We start from the raw sequence: 25,902 nt of genomic DNA, 5'->3' as shown, positions 1-25,902 counted from the left end.
CGGCCTTTATACCCCGTTTCATGTCCAAGTTGCTGCTCAGATCGGTGGTTCTGGCTGATGAGCATTTATGGAAGCGTCCTCCTAACCAGCTTCCAGGACCGCCCTATTTACAATGCTACCTCCCCCACCCCATCCTTTCTCATCCCTCCTTCTTGGTTTTAATTTCCTCCCCAGCACATACTACTACCTACCATCCTAAATATTTTCCTTATTTATTTTATTCCTTGTCTCTCTTCCTCTACATAGCAAATGCCTATAGATCAAACTACCTATGTGCCAGGTACTGTTCTGAGCTTTCCATTAATTCATGTGCTCCTCCAACAACTCTACTTGGTTGTAAATAGTATTCGTGCTTATATCTTGTAACTGGGAGGCACAGAAAGATTAAGTCGCTTGCGCATGATCACCTCCGGAGTAGATGGTGGAACCAAGCCCAGGTCCAGAGTTCCTGCTCTCTATCAGCGCACAACACTGCCCTGTGAGGGTGGACATTTTCTCAGTTCGGTTCACTGCTGAATCTTACAAGGTTCAGTGCTTACAGGAGTGTCCTGCCTGGGGATTCACTCAATGAACAGTCATCCGGTGAATGAAGAAATGAGTGAATGAAGACTGGACGTGGAGGACGAAATAGGCACTTGCCTTCAAAGAAGTCACGGTCCCGTGGAGGAAACAGGCAAAACATGATTACAAGATCACATGACGATGGCATCCGGGGAGTCTAGAGGGGTGAATAGCTGGCCTAGCCCCTGGCGGGAAGGACCCAGATGGGGACAGGCATGGTGACACGGCCCATCTCCTCCAGACTCCTCCCCGGGGACAGACACACCTTAGCTCTTCTTGCCTCAGTACACACAGTGCCAGAAACTGACGGTGGCTCCATGGTGACAGTGGAGGCAGAATGGGGAGGTGACCAGGAGCATGGGCTCTGGAAAGAGATGGCATGAACTGAATCCTCACTCTACCAAACACTAGCAAAGTGACCCTGGACGGACTCCTCCACTTCCCTGGGCCTCGGTCCTCTCATCTAGAAGATGGGGACAGGAAACGATACCAACTTCTTAGGGCAGGGGACAGGATTCCGTGAGATGTACCTGCGAGAGTATTCAGAACAGTGCCTGGCACAGGGAAGGGCAACGTACCAGTTCCATTGCAGAGGACCGATACTCCTCTTCCATTCTAAGCTGGTTGCTGGCTTTCAGGGACGGTTGAAATGTCATATATTATTCTTATTACTGTAGTCTCTCTCCTGTGGTTTCACCCTATTTTCCAGAAGCAGCTCAAAGCAGGGCAGGGGCTATGTCTGTTTTATCTACCACTAGATTCCTAGCACCTAGCGTAATACCTGACACACAGTAGGCGCTCAGAGAGTATTTGTGGAATGAATGCCTATGTAATTATATTTTTTTAATCCTTGTGAGGATAAATACTCATATTGCCGTTGTTCCCATTTACAGATGAGGACCAGAGGCCCAGCAGGGGTAAGTGACCTGTCCATAAACACAGAGCCTATGAGCCAGACCCAAATGCCAAAGCCGGTCCTCTTTCCTTCACACCATGCTACTCTCTGGACCCCTATACATCACGTCCTATTTTCCGTGGGTTTTTTCTGGCCACTGGGCCAGCCCTGGTCGTAGAATCATCTCTGAATTCTATGACTCATATCTGAATCACGGAACGTTTAATAGTTGAAAGGGACTTTTGATGTCATCTCGACTTCCCACCCATTGTGGAAATTTCCTCTCTCCACTGTCTATCCAGGTAATATTTGAATGCCTCCAGTGATGGAACACTCATTTTCTTCCTCTTGAATTATCCAGTTCTATGAGTAGACCACTTTCAGATTCAGAAAGAAAGTTCTGGGGGCACCTGTGTGGCTCAGTTAGTTAAGCATCTGCCTTCGGCTCAGGTCATGATCCTGGGGTCCTGGGATCGAGCCCCATGTCGGGCTCCCTGCTCAGCGGAGAGTCTGCCCCGCCCCGCCCCACTCATGCTCTTTCTCTCTCTATATATATATATCTCAAAATAAATAAATAAAATCTTAAAAAAAAAAAGAAAGTTCTGGATCCCTTGTGCCAACAGGCTTCTTTTTAATTTCTGTGTATCGGGTTTATGCCAGCCTCTTAAGATACACAGAACGAATCTGCTGCTCCCCCCACAGGACAGCCTTTCATATATTCACAGACAGTTCTCACATCCCTTTGGAGAATTTTGTTCTTGAAGCTAGCTGTTTCGGGTCCCCACAGGGCCCCTGAAAGATGACACCCACCCTAGACCAGCTCAACAGGCCTTCCAAAATGTTTTTGAGCAATGGTACCTCCTACTGGACATGGCGTGAACTGCACCAAAGGGCTCAAACCTTACCTGCAGGCCTGAGGAAGAAGCTTCATCAGTAGCTGGGGCACTGGCTCATGGTGGGAGTAAAATAACCACTTATTTTAAGGAGTCATCACTTTACAGTCATACCTAGTTGTTTTCAATGTCTGTCTTAAAGAGTGTCACTGAAAACGCCACTCGAAGGTTCCTTGCCAATCATGAGGTTTCTGACAAGCTACAGGTTTGGGACTTCAAAGTCAGCATTCAAAAGGCTGTTTTTGAACCAAAAGGATTGGAAAGAAAGATGAAAACGAATATTGTGTTACGGGAGTACGACAATTTTTTTTTTCATTTGTCTTATTTTCTATCATTTCTACAGTAGATATTTGTTATAAGAAAAAAAGTTTTATGAAAAGAAAACGAATATTACAACTGTCTCCTACCCTCCTTTCCTTTATTCCTTCTGTGAGCTGGGTACTTGGTCTACAGCTGGGACACGTTGCCACCCCACAGGCCACGGGCAGGAGTGCCACGGTAAGGTCTCTGTGGTGGCGGTGAGCGCGGCCAGTCAGCCCCAAGCAGCACACACTGACCCTCACGGCGAGGCTCTCAACAGGGCTGGCAGGTACTTTCTCCCCATCGCCCACCCACCCTCGGCTCATGTCACATCCGGGCTGTCCATGTCCCCTCGCCTTACCTCTTGAAGTCTTGCCCAACACACTGCTGATCAGCGGTCAGGGCCCCAGCAGCCCTGGACTCCCCAGCTCCTCACCCCTCTCTCCACCCTCCCGGCACACCCCCAGCTGCCCGCTCTTCCCTCCGTGGGAGCCCAGAGCAGCTTCAAATGACAACAGGTCAGAGAGACATCGGGGATTAGAAAAACAAATCCTCATTTAAACGAAGACTTGTGAGCAGCTGAGTCAGCCCCCCCGGAGCAAGTTCACAGCTAAGCGGGCTCGACTCCAGCGCGGGCCATCCGGGGTGCTCTCCGTGCCCAGGGAACTCTGGGGCCCCTGGGTGCCGGGCAGACTCACCCGGCAGCCTGTCACTGCAGCACATGTCCAGGGCCCCTCCCTCGGAGTCATCGGCCGCGTGCTTCTCTCTCGCACTCCTGCAGCGGATGAAAAATGCCAGATGACGCTGTGCAGCTGGGATCAAGGCAGAACCCTGAACAAGGATAAAAAGGCTTCTTGCTCGAACTGTGTCCCTTTGAATAACCCTACCCCGTGGTGGGGGAGGGGGCGAGGAGGAGGACCAACCTGCCGAAGGGTCAAGCTGCAGAGGCGGGAGCAGAATTCTGCAGGCGTTTTCCCTGTGCAATAATGAGCAGCAAATGCCCTACAACCGTCGTCACCCCCATCTCCTCTGCCACGGAGGGAGGGCTTACTGTGTGCAAAGCACTTACAAACTTCATCACACTAAGTCTTCATCGTGACCCCCCAATTAGGGATCGATCAACAGGCTCAGAGGAGTTAAGTAACTTGCCTAAGGTCACACAGCTCATTAGGGTGGAGCTGGGTATGAAATTACAGTCTAGGACTCCAGGCTCACTGTTGTGTTTATTGTTCTGCCTCCTAGTTCCTGTAGGTTTGAATCACAGGTGAGCAAAGAGAGGTCTGGGTCACACACCGTCTATGCCCAGCTCCTCAAGGCCTGCAAGCACCTTGTGCCTCAGGCAGTGGAAAGTGGCATGCAAAACTCTCCTCCAGAAAGAGTTAGAAAATGTAGGTATATGTATTTTTGGTGTATTCTAAATGTTCTATTTCTTTCTGGCATCAGAAAACCCCCTCTCGGGGCGCCTGGGTGGCTCAGTCGTTAAGCGTCTGCCTTCGGCTCAGGTCATGATCCCAGAGTCCTGGGATCGAGCCCTACATCGGGCTCCCTGCTCGGCGGGAAGCCTGCTTCTCCCTCTCCCACTCCCCCTGCTTGTGTTCCCTCTCTTGCTGTCTCTCTCTGTCAAATAAATAAATAAAATCTTTAAAAAAAAAAAAAAGAAAAGAAAACCCCCTCTCTAGCCAATAAGGGCACTTTCCTGGACTGTACTGGGGTCTAGCTTTTCTCCTTTACCCTGTAAGCTGGAAAGGTTGCAGGAGATCAGCTAGACCCCATGAAGTGTCAGCAGAGTAGACACACCCTGCAGCTCACAGGGGTTCCCCTACTCTGGAAATGGCCTGATATGCAAATATGGGTTCCAGCGACTCTGCCTGCCCTTCATGTTCTGACCCCTGGCAGTAGCTGACCGATCAAGGGCTAGACACACCAACCAGGCTGAGGCAAGCGGATCCTCTCCCCTGCACTTTTCAAATGCATCCTGGAGGGCCTGCAGTCTGCGGTTGCTGGTTCTAAATCATGGTAGCCACAGTGTCCTGGAGAGAAGGTCCAAAAACATCTGCTGCTATGGGCCTTGGGTCTGCTTCATTCCTGCCCATCCTGAGTCTTGAGTCTGTCTATCAAAGCCATGAGATGCTCCAGGATCCTTCCAATAAATTCCAACATTTTAGCTTAAGCCAGTGGAATCTGATTTCTGAAATTAGCAGCTGAAAGAAACCTGAATACAGCACTGCCAGCATAATACTTCCACGAACTTCAAGAGGTCAGCTACCTCTCTGCCCACTATTTCTGCCATCCTACCTCTCAGACTGGTCCCAAGGCCCGTGTTAGGCCCAGCTGCAGACCTGAAACAGTTAAGGATAGACAGGCGGAGTTAAGGGTGACCCTTTTCATTCTGACATCTTCTGCTCTAAGCTGGCATTGCGTTATTTTATCTTTTCCTCACTCCAACTGGCAGGGGCTCTGAGAATCCCAAACCTTGGAGCCTAGCTCTCCTGCAGAGAGAAGGCTGCTATCTTCAAGGCCCTTTAAATGTCTCCTGAATCCCTCCACTTTTCTCCCTCTCCGCCACCTACATCTTGGTCCACGCCAGCCTCTCTTGCCTAGATTACTTTGGCAGTCTTTTAATTGGTCTCTGGCATTCACTCAGGCTGCCCCTAAAACATTCTCCATCTGGTTCCAACACATATGGCTTCATAGGTTGTGCAGTTTATAACCTGCACAACTGGATGGGGCAGGCCTGAGCTAGAGATGACTGTTTCAAAATTCAACATTTATCATATAACCTTCTTAAAAAAATACTTTAAGTAAAGATACTTTAAGTGGCATCCTATTGCACTTAGAACAAAGACAGAAATGCTTTAACATGCTTTACTGGGTCTTGCATGATCTCACCCCAGTATATCCCTCCGACCTTATTTCATACCCCTTTCCCTTTGTACTCAGCACTCTAGCTACACTGGACAGGTTCTCTTCTCCACAGTGCCTCTGCACATGCTTTTCTCTCTGCCTAGAGAGCCCCTCCAGCTCTACTTCCTACTACTTTTTACTCACACACTCGACACAGTTTGAAATTTCATTTTCGTATATGCCATTGTTTGATTAACATCAGACTACAAGCTCCATTTCTGTTTTATTCACCATTGTATCTTCAAAGCCTTGCATAGTGCCTGGTTCATAGTAGGTGTTCAATAAATAAATAAATAAGTAAATACTCGTTGAATCCGTGAATGTTGCCCTGACCTTCTTGAAAGAAACATCAGGAACCTCAAACATGGCCACCATCTGAGCTGCCTCACGGGCAGGTCTTTGTGAAGCCACCTGGAACCCTCCTCCACAGCTGTTGTCCAGAGCAGGCACAGAATCACACATCCGGAATGCCCCTCAATTAGGAGAGGAGGAAAAAGGGGCACAGAATGGAGGTCGGACCTGCTCCAGGTACTCTGTTGAGCTGGTAGCCATGGGGATTGGGATGCTGAGCTTTTCCTCTCTACTGTAAAGAGCACCCTAGCTGGAGGGCAGCCCATGAGGGCTGGCTCCTGGCTGGGTGCAGAAAGGTAACCAAGGTATCCAGATACCTCTGGAAGGGGACCCATGTGTGACTCACAGCTGCTTTCACACCTTAAGCCTCCCAGGCCCTAAGCCGTGTTCAGAATAGCTCAGCGCTGCATGTGTGCAGCGGACTCTATAAATAAGCTTCCTAGAAAATGACTAATTTCATAATCAGAAAAGCAGAAAGAGTAGCACCTCTCATCTGTAGAGGAAAATGGAGCAAGAGTTCGCTGCTTGGCCTTGTAGTTGAAGGACTCTGGGCAACCTGAGCCAAAACCTGCATGGCTAGGCTGTTCAGGGGAGGGTTTTAATTAGATTTCCGAAGAGAAGAGATGGTCCATTCAGGCTGGATGGAGAAGCCCAGTCTCTGGACCCTGCCCTCTCTCCTCGCCGCCAAGAGCAGAAATAGCTGCTTGCAGTGGGTTACTGCAGGCTCCTTCTTTCTCCTCGATTTCTAGGAGCTGGGCAACAGGAGCAGAAAACCCAGCAACTTGCTGGGCTGGTCCCCTCGCCCCCCCCGCCCCGATGCTCTTAGAGCCAGAGAACCCCAGAGATAAAAGGACTTGGAGATCACCCAGCCTGTCCCTCCCTCACTGATGGAGAATATCTGGGCGGGGACAGAACCTTCCCAAAGCCACTGCCTCATTCAACAAGCGTTTGCTGAGCACCGCCTGTGAGCAAGGCACGGAGCTGTCCTAGGAATACAACGAGGAACCACCAGGCCCCTCCCTGCACAGCTCCCAGTCATTTCGGGAAGACACACAAACACGACTGCTCCCACACCTGCTTCAATCGACGTCTTCACGCGATGCCTCGGGGAGCTCAGCTCAGATTGTGGTGAGGGGGCAGGGTGGGGGGGGAATCTTCTGCAAGGGGAAGATAAGAGCTGGTTCTTAAACATGTTTCTAGACGGATGACGGGTCACAAGGGAAAGAACCTCCTTCACAGTGCAGACAGCAAGAGCAATGTAGATGTCTGAGATGTATTTGGCACCAACTGGAGGGGGCAGGCTGGTCAGTGGGATGGGAAGCGATGGGGACTAGGCCTCAGTCAGAGGCACGTCAGCAAGGCCTCACTGCCAGGAATCCTGGCTTTTCAGCGGGGCAGCCTTCTTCCACTTGACCATGGGGCTGGCCTTGAACTGAGATGTCACAGGTGCCCCCACCCTTGGCCTGGGCGGGGGAGGTCTATAATGGATGGGGGGCCAGGAGCATGTGTCTGAGGAATGGACATTAGACCTGGCCAGTGGCATTTGATCTGGTCCCAAACTACTCCTTTTTCTAAATTGTGGTAAAATTCACCTAAGAGAAAAATTCACTACTTTAACCGTTTTGAGAGTGTACAATCTCGTGGCATTTAACACATTCACCATGTTGTACAACGGCCACCACTCTCGGGACCCAGAGCACTTTCATCACCCGAAAGGAAACCTCGGACCCATGAGGGAACTCCCCTCCCCTCTTTCTCCCCTCCCCTCACCTCTGGCAATCATTAATCTGCTTCCTGACCCCATGGATTAGCCTGTTCTAGCTATTTCATATAAATGGAATCATACATTATGTGGTCTTTTGTGTCTGGCTTCTTTCACTTAGCACAGTGTTTTCTAGGCTCATCCAGGCTGGAGCACAGATCAGTGCTCCGTTCCTTTTTATGGCTGAACAACATTCGGCTGTGTGGATATACTACATTTTATTTATCCATTCATCAAGCCACAGACATCTGGGTTGCTTCCACCTTCTGGCGATTATGAACAGTGCTGCGCCAAACCAAACCTCTCCTTTAAACTCTGCTCCCAACCTGCTGATGCCTGGGTATGCTTCTCTCACCCTGGGCCCCTGAAGCCTCATCTATCATATAAGATGGTCAGACCCCTGGCAGCCTGAATGGCATCACTATCACTTGTTCACGTGTGTGTGTGTGTGTGTGTGCACGCGTGCACGTGTGTGAAGGCAATGGGGACCCCCGCATTGCTGGCTGCTGGACACTAGACCTGGACCAGCCTGCCTCACCTTCCCAGAACTCATGGCGAGTGGAGGAGACACAGGACAGGTACCTGCTGTGGGCTGGGTGAATCAGCATTCTAGCAGAGGCCCATCTGGGACGGGCTGGGAGCACCTCACCTCTCTCTGGGGGGTGGGAAGGAGGACGGGTGGGTGATGTTAGGAGTCAATGCCAGTTTTGCCCAGGACTAGTGTAGAGAAATAGCTGACAGCTTTGGGGAGGGAGGCTGAGGAGCCTGCACCCTCTTCCTGGGTAGGTGAGGGGCTAGGAGGAACTAGGATACTGAAGCCTTACTCTGGGTGGGAGCCTGAACCCCCAGCAACCTCCTGACCCAACCCCAGGCAGACATGCCCTCTACCTCGGGCTTCATGCTCCTGGGGTTCTGGGGCCACTGAGACACCCCTCACTGTTCCCATGGAGCGCCCACCACCCTCCCAGAGCTCTGATCCCACCAGACATCACTATTCCCTGAATCAAACCCATACACTCCTACTTCTAGGCCTTTGTTCACGCTGCTACCTCAGCCTGAAATTTCCTTTCTCCCTCCTGCCAAATCTTACTCATCCTCAACATTTCCTCTTCCGTGGAGCACTCCCTGATCTCCTGGGGAGAATCAAACTCTCCCATCCCGGGGCTCCCCACAATCCTGGCTCACTACTTTGGTCTCTTACTTTGTTCTGCTGCTATAGTTAGCTGTTTATGCACCTGCCTCCCCTATCAGGTTTCCAGTCACTTGAGAGCATCCCCGCCCCCTCAGCCACCTCTGCATCCCAGGTGTTCAGGACCCGAGCTTGCTGATACACGGTAGAGTTCAAGTGGAAGACAGTGGCAGGGTCTTAGAGTTAGTGGCTCTGGGGGTCTCTGGGAGGACAGACTCTAGCTAGGAGCTTCCCAACCTAGGGAAGATGCCAGACCACGACCAGAAAGAGGCCCATAATGCCGGCTCAACTTTCAGCAGCGTATTCAGCATGCAGGGGCCAAGGACATGCTGGTTTCATGGAAGACAAAGGATGAGGCTGACTACCTCATGCAAATGAGTCATGTGTCCCCACGCATGCACATGGAGAGGGCTTGGCCTCCTCAGTGGGGTGAGTGGGAGGGAAGCCCACACACACTACTCACCTGGCTCCCTCATAATTCATTCCCAAGGTGTCCGGATGGGGAAAGGTGCCATCGGGGGCCAGGGCAGGAAGCTTCTCAGCAAAAAGCACACTGGAGATGTGAATGGAGAGAGGCCAGCTTTAGAACACGCAGATGGGAGACTCAGGCAAGAGAGGTCAGGTGCCTTGCCTCACGTCACACAGCATGGACAGCGGTTTTCAGGCAGTTAACAAAATCCAAATTTCCTTTGGGAGTCAACTCTCTCTTCTCTGGGTGCCCGACTTGCCTGTTGCCACAGGGAAGGCCCAAGACCACAGGTCTATTCCCTGTTACTCTGTGTTATACCTTTCTGCCTAAATGACTCAGAGTCTGTTTCTGTTGCTGGTTACCAGAGAACTCAGACTGATGTGTGCAGCAAAGTTGGGGAGCAGACAGGCTCTGAGCCCCAAGCTCCCAATGCTTAGTTCACAGCTATTTCCATCTTGCCAAGCTGCCTACCCTCCCTGCCCAGCTGTCCACTGTCCAGCCATGTCCCCACGTCTGAGCAGACTGCAAACTTGGAGTGTTCTGGATCCCAGACACAGGGTCTGAGTGTTCTCTGCTTGGGATGTGCCCAGATAAATGATGACTTCTCCATCCTGCTCTGTTGGTGGGAGACTGGGGTGTGGGTGTGGCCGAGACCCAACGGAAGGGAAGGTGGAAAGATGCTGGAGAGGCCCAGCCTGCAGAGGGCTTCGGGCAACACCAAGTCTCCCATCTTCCATGTGAGTCAGACCCAGGGACTGGAACATTCGTTTGCTCCACTAGTGTTTACTAAACAGCTCCTATGTGCAGGCCACGGCTGAACTCTAGCTCACGGCCTAATGGGGGAATGCAGGCCAGCAAAAGGCAACAGTGACATGATCTGCCAGTCTGAAGGAGAAGTGCAGGGTGCTGTGGGGGCGCCGCTGAGGTCCCTAAGGAGGCAGAGACCTCAGGAAATGTTCCCGGGAAGGAAATCTATGATGTGCCATGAATGAGGAGCCGGGCTCAGCAGCTACGGAATGACAGAGGGGCGGGTGGGCTGCTCCAGGCAGGAGGAGGGCGTGTGAACGGGCCTGAAGCTAAGAGAAAACAGGGCACGTTCAAGAGATGGGAAGAAATTCAGTGTGACGAGGGGAAGGTGAAAAGGCAACACGATGCAGGACAGGGACACTGATGGAGATGCTCGTTTGTGACACTCTTCCTTCTTGTTTTCCATCTCCCTCCCCTCCCTCCCAAGGTGAGGCAGACCTTATTCTTCAAATAGCCCTAGGAGGAACATACTTTCATTTCCTGTGTTTTCTAGATGAAAAGATGGAGATTCAGAGACGTGAAGTGACCTGCCCCACGCCACACAGCTGGTAATGACAGATCTGCCCCTCACCGCCCATGCTCCTAAGCCCTCTCCTCTTCTGGCTTTCCACCTTTGTTGAAAAGAGTGCTCTGAAGGTAGGAAGAGAGTGAGCATGAATGAATCAGCAGACTACAGCAGCTGTGCTGTATCTGTTCTTTTAAAAAAAATCCTCGTTTTAGGTCTATTAGGCTGCATCCCATTTTACAGATGAAGAAACTAAGGCTTGGGGGCGAAGGGATTCTGCCAGGCTCACACAGTGGGCAAATTGGTGAAGGAGCCAGAGGCGGACTCAAGCGTGCCTGTCCTCCTGCCCAGGGCCCCGAAGGACCTCCTTGCTGTACGGCCATTAGCTTTGTGTGCTCTCCCCAGGCCAAGGACCCAGCAGCCCAGCACTTTTGTCCCAGGCCATCTTGTGACTTTGGGCCGGCCGTTTCCTCTAACCTGTGTCTCAGCAGCGCCAACTAAAATCAAGGGAATCGAACTTAATGACTTTTAAGGGCCTTTCCTTAAGGTCAAGCCCCAACTTTGGAGAGGTCAAGGTGGATTTAATGAGGCGGATGGTGGTGGAGTGGCAGGGAACCAAGGCTTTGGTCCACGGAGCCCACCTGGCAAAGGCCGCTGGATCTTCAAGTGTGTAGGGCAGCTCCCACCCCAGCCAGTTACTGACAGAGGCCATGTTCACTATCTGCTGCGGACAGTCCTACTTGTCCGGTGAGCCCCCAATAAGATCAATCGAAGAGCAGGATTTCAGAGTTCAAAGGTCATCTGGTTCAACCCTGTTTTCCAACACTCTGAAAACACTCGTTCTGCTCCCTCTCTCAACATGCCCCCCAAGACCCAGGTACAGAGTTTAGTGTACGAGGAGAAAACACTCACAAACATGAAGGTATGATCACACCTCTTGTGAGGGTATTCTGGTATGTCCCTTGGGTTAGATGCCCACTCCTACCTAGAATACCTTGGAATGTACTTTTCCCTTCACTGGAAAAGCCCCCCCTTTCCCCTTCCCAGCTTGGAAAACTCTCGAAGACCCTTTTCAGATCCTATTCAAATGTCATCTCTTCGGCAGAACCGTCCCTGACTCCCTTGGGAAGAACTGGGTATTCCCTCTTCCTTTCTTACCTCTCTGTTCAGAAATGATCTATTGATGCCTGTAACCCCAATTCCCTTGGGGCACCTGTACACAAACCTGGGGTCTAGAATTCCCGCGGCCCCCTTGGATTGAGTGCTGCCTGTGTGCTGGAGACCATGCCAACTGCTGGGCATGTTCTCCATCATTCATCTCTCACTATAACCCTATCAACTAAACACAGTGATCATCCTCCTCCTACACACGCAGAGATTGGGACTTGGAGGGACTGAGTCATTGTTCAAGGTCACAGAGTTGGTAAGTGGCAGAACCAGGCTTCCAACTCAGGCTTTATTTAAACCACGAAGTGTACAGCTTCTGACATGGACCTTCCTGTTTTCCATGCCTACACTCTATCTGACACCTGGCAGATAGATTCAAGACATATTTCTTGAAAAGACAAATTAAAAGCCGGCTAGAGACTGAGTATGAATAAATGGCTCATTAAAAACCACAAAGCACAGGCTGTGGGATTGGGCTGCCCGAGTATGAATAAAGGATTCCCCCAGTGGTTACCCAATCTTGCACAAGATACTTGAATTCTCTATGCCTCAGTTTGCTTACTTGTGAAATGGAAATAACCATCTACACAGCAAAGGATTCTTAAGGATATTAAGCGAGAGGAGCCTGGGTGGCTCAGTCGGTAAGCATCTGCCTTTGGCTCAGATCATGATCCTGGGATCCCTGCTCAGCGGGGACTCATCTTCTCCCTCTCCCTCTGCCCCTCCCCCTCTGCCCATGCACATGTGCTCAGATAAAATCTTAAAGAAAAACCCTAAAAACGTTAGCTGTTTATCTTGTATACATACGTTATTTTGTATACATACATTATTTCGTATGTCAGGTGTTGCCTGTTTCTCAGTTAATAGAGCTCTTCTTTCCCCACACAGATGAGGTCCATGGAGACTCTAGGATGACTCTTATGATGTACTAATAAATTGGTTCTCAGAACAATAAATAAATACATTTAAAAGCCCTGATTAGTGGCATCTGCCGATTTCCATGGTGTAAATGGTCCCACGATGGCTGATTTCGAGCTATGAATGTGAGGGGTCAGGCTGCCCGTCTTGGAGATCAGGAGTTTTACTCCAACTCTCTGTGCCTCAGTTTTCTCATCTTTAAAATCACATTGTTGGGATGAGTAAACATCCAGCTCCTAGAGGAATGCTTGGCCAGAGTACGTTATGTAAGAGTTAGCTCATATGACGGTTGTTGAGAGTTGTAACAACACTCAGTCTCACTGTTGCTCGTCTGGCTTGGACACTGGCCCAATCCCAGCACCTGGCTTTTCGCCTGATGCCCCTGGCAGAGTCTCTGTCTTGGTCATTTGCCTTTAGGACTGAGGCCTTGTCCACTCTTGCAGCCCTCCCCAATCCACGTGGAACAAGAATTCTGACTTGGCCTGTGTTGGTCACATACTCACCCTGATCACAAATGGTTTCATGCTGCTGGTGTCTATAGGCCTCTGGTTTCAGCCCTAGATGTCCCTGATGCCACCCGCTGGCCTGGACTACCTGTGCCTCTGCCTTGCTCTGGATCGTCCATGATGGTCCCGTTTGGCGTCTGCTCTGCTCTTCACGCTTATGAAACCACTTCTCATAGGGCTTGTACGCACTACAGAGGGGAGAGCCGGGGCTCAGAGCTACGGTTGCTCCCCCTGCAGCCAGGGAGAGCTCTAGCTCCTGCCACACCCATCATGAGGTCTAGTCCCGGCCAGAGTCCCCAACCTCTGCCTCTCATTTAACCCTTCTGTGCTCAGGCCTGGCCCAGGCAGTGCCAGCATAGGCTGGGAAGACCCTGGCACTTTAGGATTTGGTGAAAGACTCAGACAAACGGAGTCAGGCAGAGCCTGGGAGAGGCAAGGCAGAGGCTACACTTGGAAACCTTGGCTGGGTCTGAGGCTCCTTTGCCAGGAGACACAATAGAGTGTCATATGGAATGGGAAGGGAAAAAAAAAAAAAACAAACGAACCAGACGGGACCAGAGTCAAGGTTTAAATGGGTCTGACCTCCTGCATTCAAATGTAATATCAGCTGCATACCTACTATGTGCCCCATGCTTTCCAATGCCTTATTTAATTAGACCCTTGCGGCAACCCTGTGAAAAAGACATCATTAGCTCACTTTGTCTAGGAGCTAATAGGCACTTGGAGGGATTAGAGCCTGGCATGAGCCCAGGTTAAGTGTCACTCTCGTCCTGCTCAGGTGGCCCATGGAGAAGACAGGACAGAGCTAGGTCCCGGGCCAAGGACAGATGGTCCTCTCAATGCCTCATGCTACTGTACAGCTGGAAACCTGGGGCCCAGGGCAGGTTGTCAACAGAGGTCCTCGGTTATGGGCAGAATCCCTCAAAACGTGACAGCTGACCATTCTAAGGTCACGCACCTCAAGGCCACCATAGTACTCTGGAAAAAGGATGGATTTAGAGGCAGAGAGACCTGGTTGAAACACTGTGCTTTGCCACATTGTCCCCATGGGGTCCCTGGCCAGTGTCTGGACCTCTCTGAACCTCAGTTTCTTTCTCTGGGCTGCAGGAGCAACACAGCTGCCCATGGCAGGGTTGTGGAACTTACAGGCTCTGGAAGTGACTGCAGTAAAGAAAGTACCAGGCAACCTGAGGCAGACGGCCTCCTCCTTCTTACAGCTGACCTGGCCCAAAGCTTCCCTCGAAGTCAACCCCGCACCAGAGATGCTTCTGCCCTTTGGACCAGGCAGGGCCATCAGCTCCAAAGGTCTGTTTCCTTTTCCCTCAGGCTCAGTCAGGTGTTCCTGGAGCTAATGAGAACAGTGCAGGGCCTCCCCAGCAGAACAGACTCTTCTTCCATCTGGAGAGCCCTGGGCTGTTTCCAGGTCTCCCTCGTCAGACCCGGAGCCCTTAGGAAGGTGGGTCAAAGAACTGGAAACCTGACTTCATGGGATTCCCCAAACCCTCCTGCACCATGAACACTGCCCCATCTTCCAGCCACACTCATTTTTGATTCTCGGCCTTTGGCTCCCCTGTTCTTCCTTCCCGCATAGGCCTCCCTGTTCCTCCTTTCCGAGCTGTGGCCTCGGGCCCTTCTGCCCTCAGGACCCCTACCTCAGCACCATGCCTCCTCCAGGAAGCCTTTCCAGTGAGCCCAGTGCACGGTGACCACGCCTCTGGCTGAATTCTTCTCCCAGCATTTGATTTGTGACTCGGAATCTGGCAACAGACTGCACTGCACCCTGGGCTGCTCCCTGGCTATCCCGTTCATAACCTGGGCTTCTGTGAGCTGCCCAGGCTGAGAAGGGGCAAAGGATGGGCCTCCTCCTATATGGCCCACAACGGGGAGCCCCGTGCAGAGGAAGAGGGATGGGAGGCAGGGCAATGTGCTTCCAGCATTTTCCCGTACCCTTGGACTTGAAAAGAAGATAGGAAGGAGTGACTAAGTGGGAAAAAAAAAAGAAGAAAGAAGTGAGTGAAAAGAATTGAAAGGGAAGGGCAGCCATGTGAGACTCAGGATCAGGGTCATGAGAGGACAGATCCAGGCTGCTTTGGATCATGTGTTAAGGCTTTCTGTGAATTACCCCCTGATTATGTAACTCCCTGGTTTAATAGACTCCTCTTTGAAAACATTTGGAACTTGACCTCTTCCAGGCAGCCTTTCCTGATTGACTCGGGTCTCTTCCCTGGCTCCCTGAGCTGTACTACTCTGTACTCTCTGATGCCATTTCCATGATGCTGGGTCCTCTGGGGAAGGGCTGGAGGTCTCTGCTTCACTGGCGGCGAGTTTCACTTTACATTGATCATCTGTAGTCAGAGATATCTCACACTGTCTCTTTTATCAGTTTCAGAGGGTGGGTGAGATTTATTTTGAATGGTTGTTTTAAATCCAGTTTGCTTCCAAGACAATCTGGAGACAAGGTCTGCTATTGTTTTATAATCTTATATGATTCTTTACTATCAGGCTCTGTTGGGCCCAGGACCCAGTCCCTGCCCTCAGCCAGGGTCCAGCTTAGTGCATAGAGTCAGAAATGTACTAAATGGCCAAAATATGGAAAGAGCCCAGATGTCCATCGACGAGATGAGTAGATAAAGAAGAGGTGATACACACACACACACACACACACACACACACAGAGGAATATTACTCAGCCATCAAAAAGAATGAAATCTTGCCATTTGCAACGACGTGGATGGAACTAGAGGGTATTATGTGAAGCGAAATAAGTCAGTCAGAGAAAGACAAGTATCATATGATCTCACTCATATGTGGAATTTAAGAAACAAAGCAGATGAACACAGAGGAAGGGAAGGAAAAATAAAATAAGATGAAAATTGAGAGGGAGGCAAACCATGAGAGACAGTGAACTCTAGGAAACAAACAGAGGGTTGCTGGAGGGGAGGTGGGTGCGGGGATGGGGTAACAGGGTGATGGACATTAAGGAGGGCACGTCATGTCATGAGCACTGGGTGTTATACGCAACTGATGAATCACTAAATCTACCTCTGAAACTAATAAAAAAAGAAAGAAATGTGCTAAATATCACCTGAGGCCATCTTATGGGAATGCCTAGGAGGGCACAATGGGAGGGGCTGGGAAGTTGCACAGAGAGATGATGAGCATCTCTGGGACAAGCAGGAGTTCAGCAGACAGTGGGGAGAGCATTCCAGGCAGAGGACAGCGATGGGGCAAAGAGCCAGAGAGAGGAAGGAGCCGGGGAGTGGGAGAAAGAGGACATGTGGGTGCAGCTGCAGAGGGGGCAGGAGAGGGGACCCCCGCGGCATGGCAGCCGGCTTGGTGCAGCAGGCCAAGTCATCCTGCCTTGAACTTGGAGGCTGCTTTCACTCTAGCTGGCATGTAGAAATCTGTGCCAGTGAGGCCGGGGGCACAACACGGATGGATCCCCCGAACTGCCTCATGCCACAAAGACCCCATGTTCTGATGCCATTCCTGTGAAGATTAAGAACGGACGAAACATCCAGAATGACAGGACCAGGAACCATGGTTACCTCAGAGGGCAGGTACTTCGTTCTTGGTGGTCACGACTAAAGGTGCGCTGGCAATATTTAGGGGATGGGGCCGGGGAGGCTTTCGCGACGAGGAGCTCTCCCACTCAAAGGCTAAGAGGGTCCCTGGTGGGAAGCAGTGCTGCAGGCCACACCAGGGGATGAAGGAGCAGAGGGGACTGGCTACATCTGGGTTTGGGGAAGATGGGGCTTTGGCCATGATGGGAGCCCACAAGGTCCGGGCATCTTGGGGCAGCGAAGTGACGCAGAAGGTGGACACGGGACCTCCATGGCCACTCCTGGGCTTTGTCCTTGGTCAATTCCAGCCCGCTGTCCTGAAGCTGCTCGGACCCAGGAGGAGCCCTAGATGTCCCTCTGTGGTACCCCAGGAGAGGCTGGAAGGAGGCCAGGTAGGGGAGTCAGAGGGAAAAGGAAATGCCCCCCGCCTGGCCTCATGATGAGCACCAGTGATGATGAATGATTATTCTCCTCTGAAATGGAGTCTCGGTGAGGTGGGGTGGCCCTGGGAGGTCAGAGTCCCTAGCAGGAGGGCTGGAGGCTGCTGCTGCTGCTGCTACAGAAAACCGTTTTCTGAAACCACAGGCAAAAGCAGAACACAGCTGACTTATGCTAAAACGCTGGCCCACCTCTTCCTGCAGGAAGCCTTCCCGGATCTCCATGCTGTGCAGGTGTCTCTCCTGCGTTCCCACAGCCCTCGGCCCAGCACCAGAGGACGGTTACTGCCTAGGTCTGAATCTGGCTCTGCCACTCCCTCGCTGTGTGCTCTTGGCAAGTTCCTCAAGCCCTCTGAGTCTGTAAGCTGAGGACAATAAACACCTTCTGTACTGACCTGTCATGAGGATAAGGAGATAATGTCATAAGCACCCAGAAGAAGTCAGTACTTGTTATTATCATTATCAGAACACATGTCAGGATGGAGCACTGTTGCTGGGTTACTCGTCTGGCACCCCCAAGAGACGTAAGCTCCTTGTGGGCAGGGGCCTTGTGGCCACGTGGATTTCCTGGCACAGTAAACACTTGCATGCATAAATGAACTGCATCCACTAAGACCTCTCCAGAGAGCTTTCTTTTTCTACCCACAAGGCCTCTAAATCACAATAATTCTTCAGAAATGGAGGCTGGATTCACTTTTACTCTGGTCTCTCTTCTCTCCTCTCTCTTACCTCCAAGGCCACGAAGAAGCCACGAGCTTCTACTTTTTTATTTTTCAAAAAATTTTATTTATTTGAGCAAGAGAGAGAAAGCACGTGAGCTGGAGGAAGAGGAAGAGAGAATCTGGAACAGACTCTGTGCTGAGCGTGGAGCACAATGCAGGGCTCGATCTCATGACCCTGAGATCACGACCTGAGCCGAAACCAAGAGTTGGTCACTTAACCGACTGAGCCACCCAGGTGCCCCGAGCATCAATTTTTTTAAATTAATGGCTTCTTCCCAGACTCCAAACTCCGAAGACTTCATTCAGTGGCCTTTTTCATGCTGGGCCCACAAAAATCTTTTTTAAAAAAAGCCCCAGTTGTTCCTCACAAAGTTAAACACAGAATGACCCTATGATCCAGCAATTCCACTCTTAGATCCAAAAAAACTGAAAGCAGGGGCTCAGATACGTACATCAATATGTAACACAGGAACAATGTCCACAACAGCCCAAAGCTGGAAGCAACCCAAGTGCGCATCAATGGATGAATGGATAAACCAAATGTGGTCGTTTGGACAACGCAGTATTACTCAGCCTGAAAAAGGAAGGGACTTCTGACCCATGCAACAACATGGATGCATCTTGAAGAACACTCTGCTACGTGAAATAGGCCAGCCACTAAAAGGCAAATAGTGTATATACAAGGGGCCTAGAACAGGTGAATTCACAGAGAAAGAAAGTGGAATACAGGCTACCAGAGGCTGGGCGGGAATGAGGGATTATTGTTTAATGAATACAGAGTTTCAGTTTTGCAGGATGAAGAGAGTTCTATGGGTGGAAGGTGGTGATGGTGGTGCAACGTTACGAATGTACTTAATGTCGCTGAACTGTATTCCTTAGAAATGGGTAAAAGAGCAAATTTCATGTACTTCCCAATTTTAAAAAAGCACCCCAACAGAACCAAGAAAATGCTGGAGGGACCTCATCCCGAATCGGACAGAGCTGGTTACCACCACTCTGGCATACCCTTAGGGCTCTTTTGCCTCTGGCCTCCTGATCTGTGATCTCTGTCCATCCTCTCCTTGGTTCTTGCTCCAGTGTCCCCTGTTCTCTTTCTCCCCCAGGACCCAGGGCCACATCATTTAGGTCCACAAAATCAACCTGCCTCTGTCCACAGTCACTCCTTTCTGTCCCTTGGGCCCCTCTTTAACCTATCCATGGCCCCATCATACCCTCTTGAGGATGCTTAAAACGGATGCCTTGAGAATCCGAGATGTAAAAGCTGTGCTTGAGGATGTTCACTACTATATCCACCAACAAAGAAATGGTTAAACAAAATATAGCAAAGCCACTAAGGATAAAAAGATCATGATGGGACACAGAAGTCACAATAAAATGTTAAGTGAAAAATGCAAGGTACTAAAGCTAGATGTGGACTGATTTCATCCATTAAAAAATACAGGCTTTTAGAGGCAACCAAGAAACAGACTCTTAATACAGGGAACAAATTGATGGTTGCCAGAGGGGAGGTAGGTAGGGGGATGGGGGAGATAGGGGATGGGGATTAAGGAGTCCACTTATTGTGATGAGCACCAGGTGATACATGGAAGTGTTGAATCACTATATTGTACACCTGAAACTAACATTACACTGTATGTTAACTAACTGGAATTCAAATAAAAAAATAAAAAAAAAAACTGCAGGAAGAAAAAAAGATTTTCAGAAGAAACAGAACAGGATGTTCAATATCATGGTTAATCTTACATTTGCTTTATAGTGTGGTCATGTCATTTTTACAATGCAATTTATTTAAGGCCAGGCAACACCCTTTGGCTGATGATGAAACGTACAGTCTTTGGAGCTGACTCCAGACACCCACATGCTGCCCATCACTGAAGTCCACAAATCCCTCTGAGTGACTTTCAGAGAGTTCTGGGAGAGGGGAACATTTTGACTTGAAGCCTCTCTAATGACTTCAACCAACCACCTCACCATGCAAAGGAAGGACAATGTAGGGTCTTCATTTTACTATCACAGTGACCAAGAGCTTTGGCCACGAATGGTTTACCCCTTACATTAGCCCAAAGTTAGACATTCTCACCGAGAGCCTTGCTCTCTAACAAATCTGCAAACTGTGGACTTTTCATACTTGAATGACAACACATTCAAATCATCTGAGCTTTACCATTTTGACCATATGACACCTTACTATGCCGTAATATCTTTATTTAGTGGTTCATATAATTCCAAGGTATGCAGCTTCATACATAAATGGTCATTTCTAACATTCAGTCACTCAACAACTATTTAGTGAGCCAGTGCTGAGTGTCAGGTTTGGTTTGCTAGTCACTAAGAATACAAGAAGAATAGGACTCTGGTTCTCTTGGGACTCATTAACACTGTGATTTCTTATTCCTTAGGCCTATAAACACCTACATGATCTGGCCCTGCCCCTCTCTCCTACCTTTTCCCTTACCACCATTCTTCTCTGCCTATCTCTTACAGCCACACTTGCTAGTCCCTGAAAACACCAAGGGATTCTTACCCCAGGGCCTTTGCACTGGTGGTCTCCTCTTCTTAGAATGCTATTCTCTCTGGTCTCCTCACTTCATTTAGGTCTTTGCTCAACTCTCACCTCCTCAAAGGCAATTCTATTTAAAGGCGAATCTCTTCCTTCACTCTCCCCGCTCCCCACCCCTGTTTTATTTTTCTCCAGAGCACTTCTCACCCCTTGAAATGTCATATCTCTGCTTATGTTTTATTTTCTGTCTCCCTTGGTAGAGCTTGGGCAGGAAGTTCATCTTTTTCAGCAATGTATCCCCAGAGCCCAGAACAACCTGGCACATAACAGATGTTTATATGTATCTGGAGATTGAATGAATGAATGAGCAAACTGGCTCTTGACAGTTCGGGGTGCTCAGTGAGCCAGCTTTGCAGGAGTCATTATGGTGCCCTGTCAGATCCATGGCCCCCACTGGCAGACCTCCCCACCCCCCTCCTGTTGGGCTCTCTCTGTGAATGGCATCCTTAGCCACTCAGGCTCAAAACCTTGCCACCACTTCTCATTCCTCCCTCCCTCTAGCACCTACATCCAAACCCCTGCCCATTTTGGTGACACTCTGGCCCCCTGCATCAACTCCTTTCTCTCTTCGTTCTTATGACCACCCCCACTCCTTATCGCTCACTTAGACCTCTGTCATTATTTCTCACCTGACCTCCCTGCCAGTGGGTCCTCCCCTCCAATCTGTTCTCCACAGGGCAGCCAGGATGAGTTTCCTATTGGCCAGACTGGATCGGTCTCTTCCCTACTCAAAAACTAAAGACCCATCTCTTAGCTTGGCATTCAATGCTCCCAGAAACTACCTCCACCTTCCTACCTAGTCTTCCCTCTCACAACTCCTCTGTTATCCTTTCTGCTCCAGTTGGAATGATACACTTCCCAGTTTCTACACACGCCCAAGAAGGCCCCAATGCCTGTCCTCTGCTCATGTTGCCTCTAATACTTGAAATAATTTCCTTTCTTTCTTCTACTGTACTAATCATGTAGACCCAACTCAAATGCTACAGAGCTTCTCCAAGAAGCGATTCCTGATTTTCCAGAAGAATAAAATCCATCCTTCTTCTCAGCTCTTTCCCAAAGGTCATCCGTCTCTCTCTTAGGGCAGGCGTTGGGAAAGGACAGGCAACATGATGTAGAAGAAAGAGTTCAGAATCTGGATTCAGATGATCTGAGCTCAAGGCACAGCTCCCTGGCTCTGAGACTTTTAAAGTATGCACCCTTAGATAAGTTCAACTCCAAGTCTTAACTTCCCCATTTATAAAATGGGAATGATAACACTGTGGCTATCATGGGTGTCTTAGGAGAATTAAATGCAAGCGACAGTGTAAGAAACATTTTGACACTATATTAGTTACTAAATTCAGTCATGATTAGCTGTGAAACAACTGATAAACCGAAGCGTTCCTTGTCCCAGGGAGGCTTCATGGATGTCTTATGCCGGCTGAGTGCGAAGTCCAGTGGGAAAGAGATTTTTTGAGGGAGAGGGACTCCGAGGCCCTAAAATCCCATGTTCTTGGGCTATCTGAAGAGGGAAGATGTGGAGTATACCCACAAAGCTGGGGCTCTAATGGTATTAATAGTTACCTATTCTGGAGCTCTTTCTATGCCCCAGGCACTGGGCTAAGTACCCTATATAAATTATTTCATCTCATTTTATTCCCTCACAGAGTAATAGAAGAGGAAAATCAGGCCCACAGCAATTATATAAATAAGTGCTCCCCTCCCCCCTCCCCACAGTCCAGACCTGAAAGATACCCTGAAAATTTCCAATCCAATGATCTTATTTTTCAGATGAAGAAACAGACCCAGAGAGGTTATGAGCATTCACTGAAACTGTCCAGCCAGTGAGGAGGAGACTGGGCCTGGAACCCAGATCTCTTCACTTTCAGTGTGGGAGCCTCTGCTCCACAAAAAGCCAGTGGGCACTACGCATCAGGAAGTCCATGTAAATGGCGCTCCTGGAGTGCAATGCCATTTCTGTGGACCACATACGGTGTGAGTGGTGGTCCCTGGAGTTATGACACCTAGTCACCTTGCCAGGCGGCTCACCCCACTCAAGAAGGAAGCTCTTGAGACAAGAGCCTCAGGCCCCTAGAGACTGAACATTGCCCTCCTTGCCAACTACTATCTCATCCAACGGAGTCTCCTCAAGAGTGACTGACTTCATCCATTCACCACCCAGCTTGCACTCCTTTGACATACCTCTCGGGGCACCCTGTCTGCGCCAGGCATCGGGCTCAGCTCTGGGGACACCCAGCTGCCCTTGAGGGAGCCTTACCCTGAGCTACCACCTGAGCCTGGGGAGGCTGTAATTCAAGCTTCCCCAGCAGCTTTGTCAGCAACAGCAAGAGACTGTACTCAACATACATCAAGGAGGAAGGGCTGGCCTGACATGAAGGACTTGGGGGACCTCCACAAAGGGATGATGCAAGGGGCCTGGTTAGATTAGAAGACCCAGGCCATTAAGGAGGAGGGGAGCATGACCTGGAAGGCATATAGTCAGGTCAAGGTGAGGGAAGGGGATGACTCCTGAAAGCCACACCAACTGGTCCAACTGAGGACACAGGACAGGCTCAATGACTCCTGGGAGAGCCCAACACCCTAGAATCTGATCTCCTGCCCAGAGCTGCTTCATTCTTGCAAATTAAATCCCCAAACCTGGAGTGCTTGCTTGCATAAGAGAGCTCTCCTCTGAGGCTGACTGAGGCAAACTAAAGGCCACCCTTTCCACCCCTCCCCCCGCCCCCAGTAAGGATGGTAACAAATGAATGGCACCTGCCGCTCCAAGTGGGGGCAGGGCTGGAATTACAGACTTCCCTGGTACACTCAGATGAATTTTGGGGTTCTGGGGCTTCAATGGGTATAGGACTGAATTATGTAGGAGAAAAATGAACAGGAAAGCCAGAGACCCTAGATTCTAATGCAGGCTTTGTCACTAACTCTGGTGACCTTGGTCAAGCCACCTCACTGGACCTCAGTTTCCCCATTTGTAAAGTGAGGGGGTTAAATGAGTTCCAAGGGCTCATCTGGTCCTGACCTTCCAAGCCACGTGATCCTTGGTAAGGTAAGCCCCTCAGGGCTCTGACCGGGACAATCTCCGGATTTTGCAGCAGCCTGGGCCTCATCTAGGAAAAAGGGGCATGCTGGGGGAGGGGAATGCGCTGGGCTCTTATTTTGGGGGTGGGTGGGTGGCGGGTTGTTTAAGCTACACGGTCGGTCCGGGGGAGGCGAAGCGAAGGGAAGGCTGGGAGCCGCGTTTTACAGGCCGGCAGGCTAGCGGCGATCTCCTGCCTCGCTCCGGAGCTTCAGACCCCGGAAAGGCGACGCAGCCAAGAGCCGCGCACCAGCCTCGCTCGCGGAGGCTCGGACCCGGGACCACCGTCTCCATCCTTCCCCGGAACCGTGCACGGGCTTCGTGGGGAGTGGCTGCTGCTCTCTCCCCGGTACCCAGCGCCGAGCCCCCTCCCCGGCGCGGGGGCCCCCTCCCCCAGTCCGGGGGCGCAGGGAGCCCCATGGGGGCGTGGCGGTGGCGGGCTCCCGCTTCTCGGCCCTGGGGGTTGGAGGAGGTCTCAGTCGCGGGGCCGCCCCGGGAGGGACCCCGCGCCTTCCACCTACCGGCTCCCCACACAAAGGCGCCCACAGAGGCGCCGCACTTACCGGCCAGAGCGGGCTCCGGGCGCCGGCGAGCGGGCGGGCGGGCAGGGAGGCTGGCGGGAGGATGTGCGCGCGCGAGTGTGCGTGTGTCTGCGTGTGTTCCTGTGTGTGTCTGCGCGAGTGTGTGTGTGTATGTGTGACGGGGGCCGCGCCGAGCTCTGTGCGTCTGCGTGTGCGGGGGCGTCCGTCCGTCGGTCCGTCCGCTCGGCGCTCCGTCCCGCGCTCCGTGCGCGCTCCCTTGCCCGGCCGCTCCACCGAATGCGCTTGGGCTGCGGAGTCGCGGGCGCAGCCTCCGGGTCGGCTCGGCACCCCCCAGCCCCGGCTCCGCCCCGCCCCCGGGCGGCCCGGCGCCGCTCCCCGGGAATTGCGCAGGGCCCGCGGGGCTGGCGGGCGGGGCGCGGGAGCTCCGGCAGCGCGCAGGGCCCGAGCGGGGCTGGATCTCGGACCCTCAGTCCCTGACCTGATCTCAGGCGCCCCCTCCCCCCTACTCTGCTCGGAGTCCCCGCGTGCGCCGCCCCCGCGCGGAGGTTGCCTGGGCAGGGAGGGCGGGGGAGCGGGAGAACCGCATGCATTTCATTCATGATTTTCTCTTCACGGGAGCCCCGGGCCCGGGCTGCGCCGATACGGCGACCGCCAGAGGGACCCCAGCGGGGCCGTGCGCGCCGAAGCCAGTGCGGGACGTACAGGCAGACAGATGGGGGTAGAGGAGAGAGCGAGACAAAGGGGTCAGTGCTGGGCGGCGGGGAGTGTGCACGGAGAGGGTGCTGTGCCGCTCCCCGATGTTGGCCGCAAGATGCCAACATCTGCACGGAGTGGTTGCATATCCGAGCGCACACAGTGCCGGGTGCCCAGGACCTGCTCCAGGGCTCGGAGGAGGCACCCGCCTTCCCACTCGTCGCTCTTCAGTTTCTGGGGAGCAAGACCTCACTCCGCCAGGTCTCTCCTGCCTGACGCTCGCCCTGGGGCGCGCACCTGCCTTGGCTTTCTCCTGGGCACCGGGGGCCGGGACGCGCAAGGAGCTGCCCATGCGCCCCACAATCCCACATTTCCCAGGATGGCACCCTGCTCTCCGGAGGTTCCTGATATTCCTGATGGGGGGCTTTTTGAGGCATCAGGCTGCACACACAGCGGGGATCCTGAGCTCCATTGTTACATGGGGCAACCGAGGCGCAACACCACACAGCTACCACCCTGGTTCCAGCCACCATGTCTTTCACCTGGATTTCTGCAGTAGCCACCAGACTGGTCTCCCTGCTTCCAACCTTGGCCCCCTGCAGTTGATTCTCCATACAGCAGTCAGAGATCCTTTTAAAACGTAAGTCTTCTTCTTCACTGGAAATCCTACAATGGCTCTTCATTTCAGACAAGTGAAAGCTAAAGCCGCATAACAGCCTGCAAGGCGTCTCCTGAGCTGGCTACCTTTGAACTCTCTAACCTCACTCCCTACCACTCTAGTCACACTGGTCTCTTTTAATGCATCACCAACATGGCAGCCACCCTGTGGCCTCAGGACCTTTGCAAGGCTCTGCCTGGAAACTTCCCCCAGTCACATGCCTAGCGGACGCCTTTACCTCTTAAATGTGTCACCTCAAAGAGGTCTTCTGTGACCATCCTATTTTATTTTTTAAAGATTTTATTTAGGGCGCCTGGGTGGCTCAGTTGGTTAAGCGACTGCCTTCGGCTCAGGTCATGATCCTGGAGTCCCGGGATCGAGTCCCGCATCGGGCTACCTGCTCAGCGGGGAGTCTGCTTCTCCCTCT

The 25,902-nt window shown here is 51.5% G+C and overlaps 1 protein-coding gene across 5 annotated transcripts in view; it reads right to left on the bottom strand.

Moving 5' to 3' along the window:
* The window catches only part of PTPN5 (protein tyrosine phosphatase non-receptor type 5), a 54,037-nt gene extending 28,462 nt beyond the window's left edge, over positions 1-25,575 (bottom strand). For 2 of the 5 annotated variants that reach the window (XM_081798475.1, XM_081798477.1), the window contains exons 1-3: positions 24,146-24,376; positions 9,319-9,408; positions 3,348-3,424 (exon numbers count right to left, since the gene is read on the bottom strand). In XM_081798475.1, the coding sequence (XP_081654601.1) occupies positions 3,348-3,424; positions 9,319-9,338 (97 nt within the window). In that variant the 5' untranslated portion in view covers positions 9,339-9,408; positions 24,146-24,376. Of the gene's footprint in view, positions 1-3,347; positions 3,425-6,978; positions 7,000-9,318; positions 9,409-24,145; positions 24,377-25,359 lie in introns of those variants that run through there. The other 3 variants (XM_081798476.1, XM_081798479.1, XM_081798478.1) reach the window with 3 other exon arrangements.
* Positions 25,576-25,902: the final 327 nt, after the last annotated feature.

This window comes from Leptonychotes weddellii, chromosome 11, assembly GCF_054177405.1.
Source record: "Leptonychotes weddellii isolate Sample4059 chromosome 11, ASM5417740v2, whole genome shotgun sequence".
In the NCBI taxonomy this organism is placed as follows: Eukaryota; Metazoa; Chordata; class Mammalia; order Carnivora; family Phocidae; genus Leptonychotes; species Leptonychotes weddellii.
This window is presented reverse-complemented; position numbering and strand designations above follow the sequence as displayed.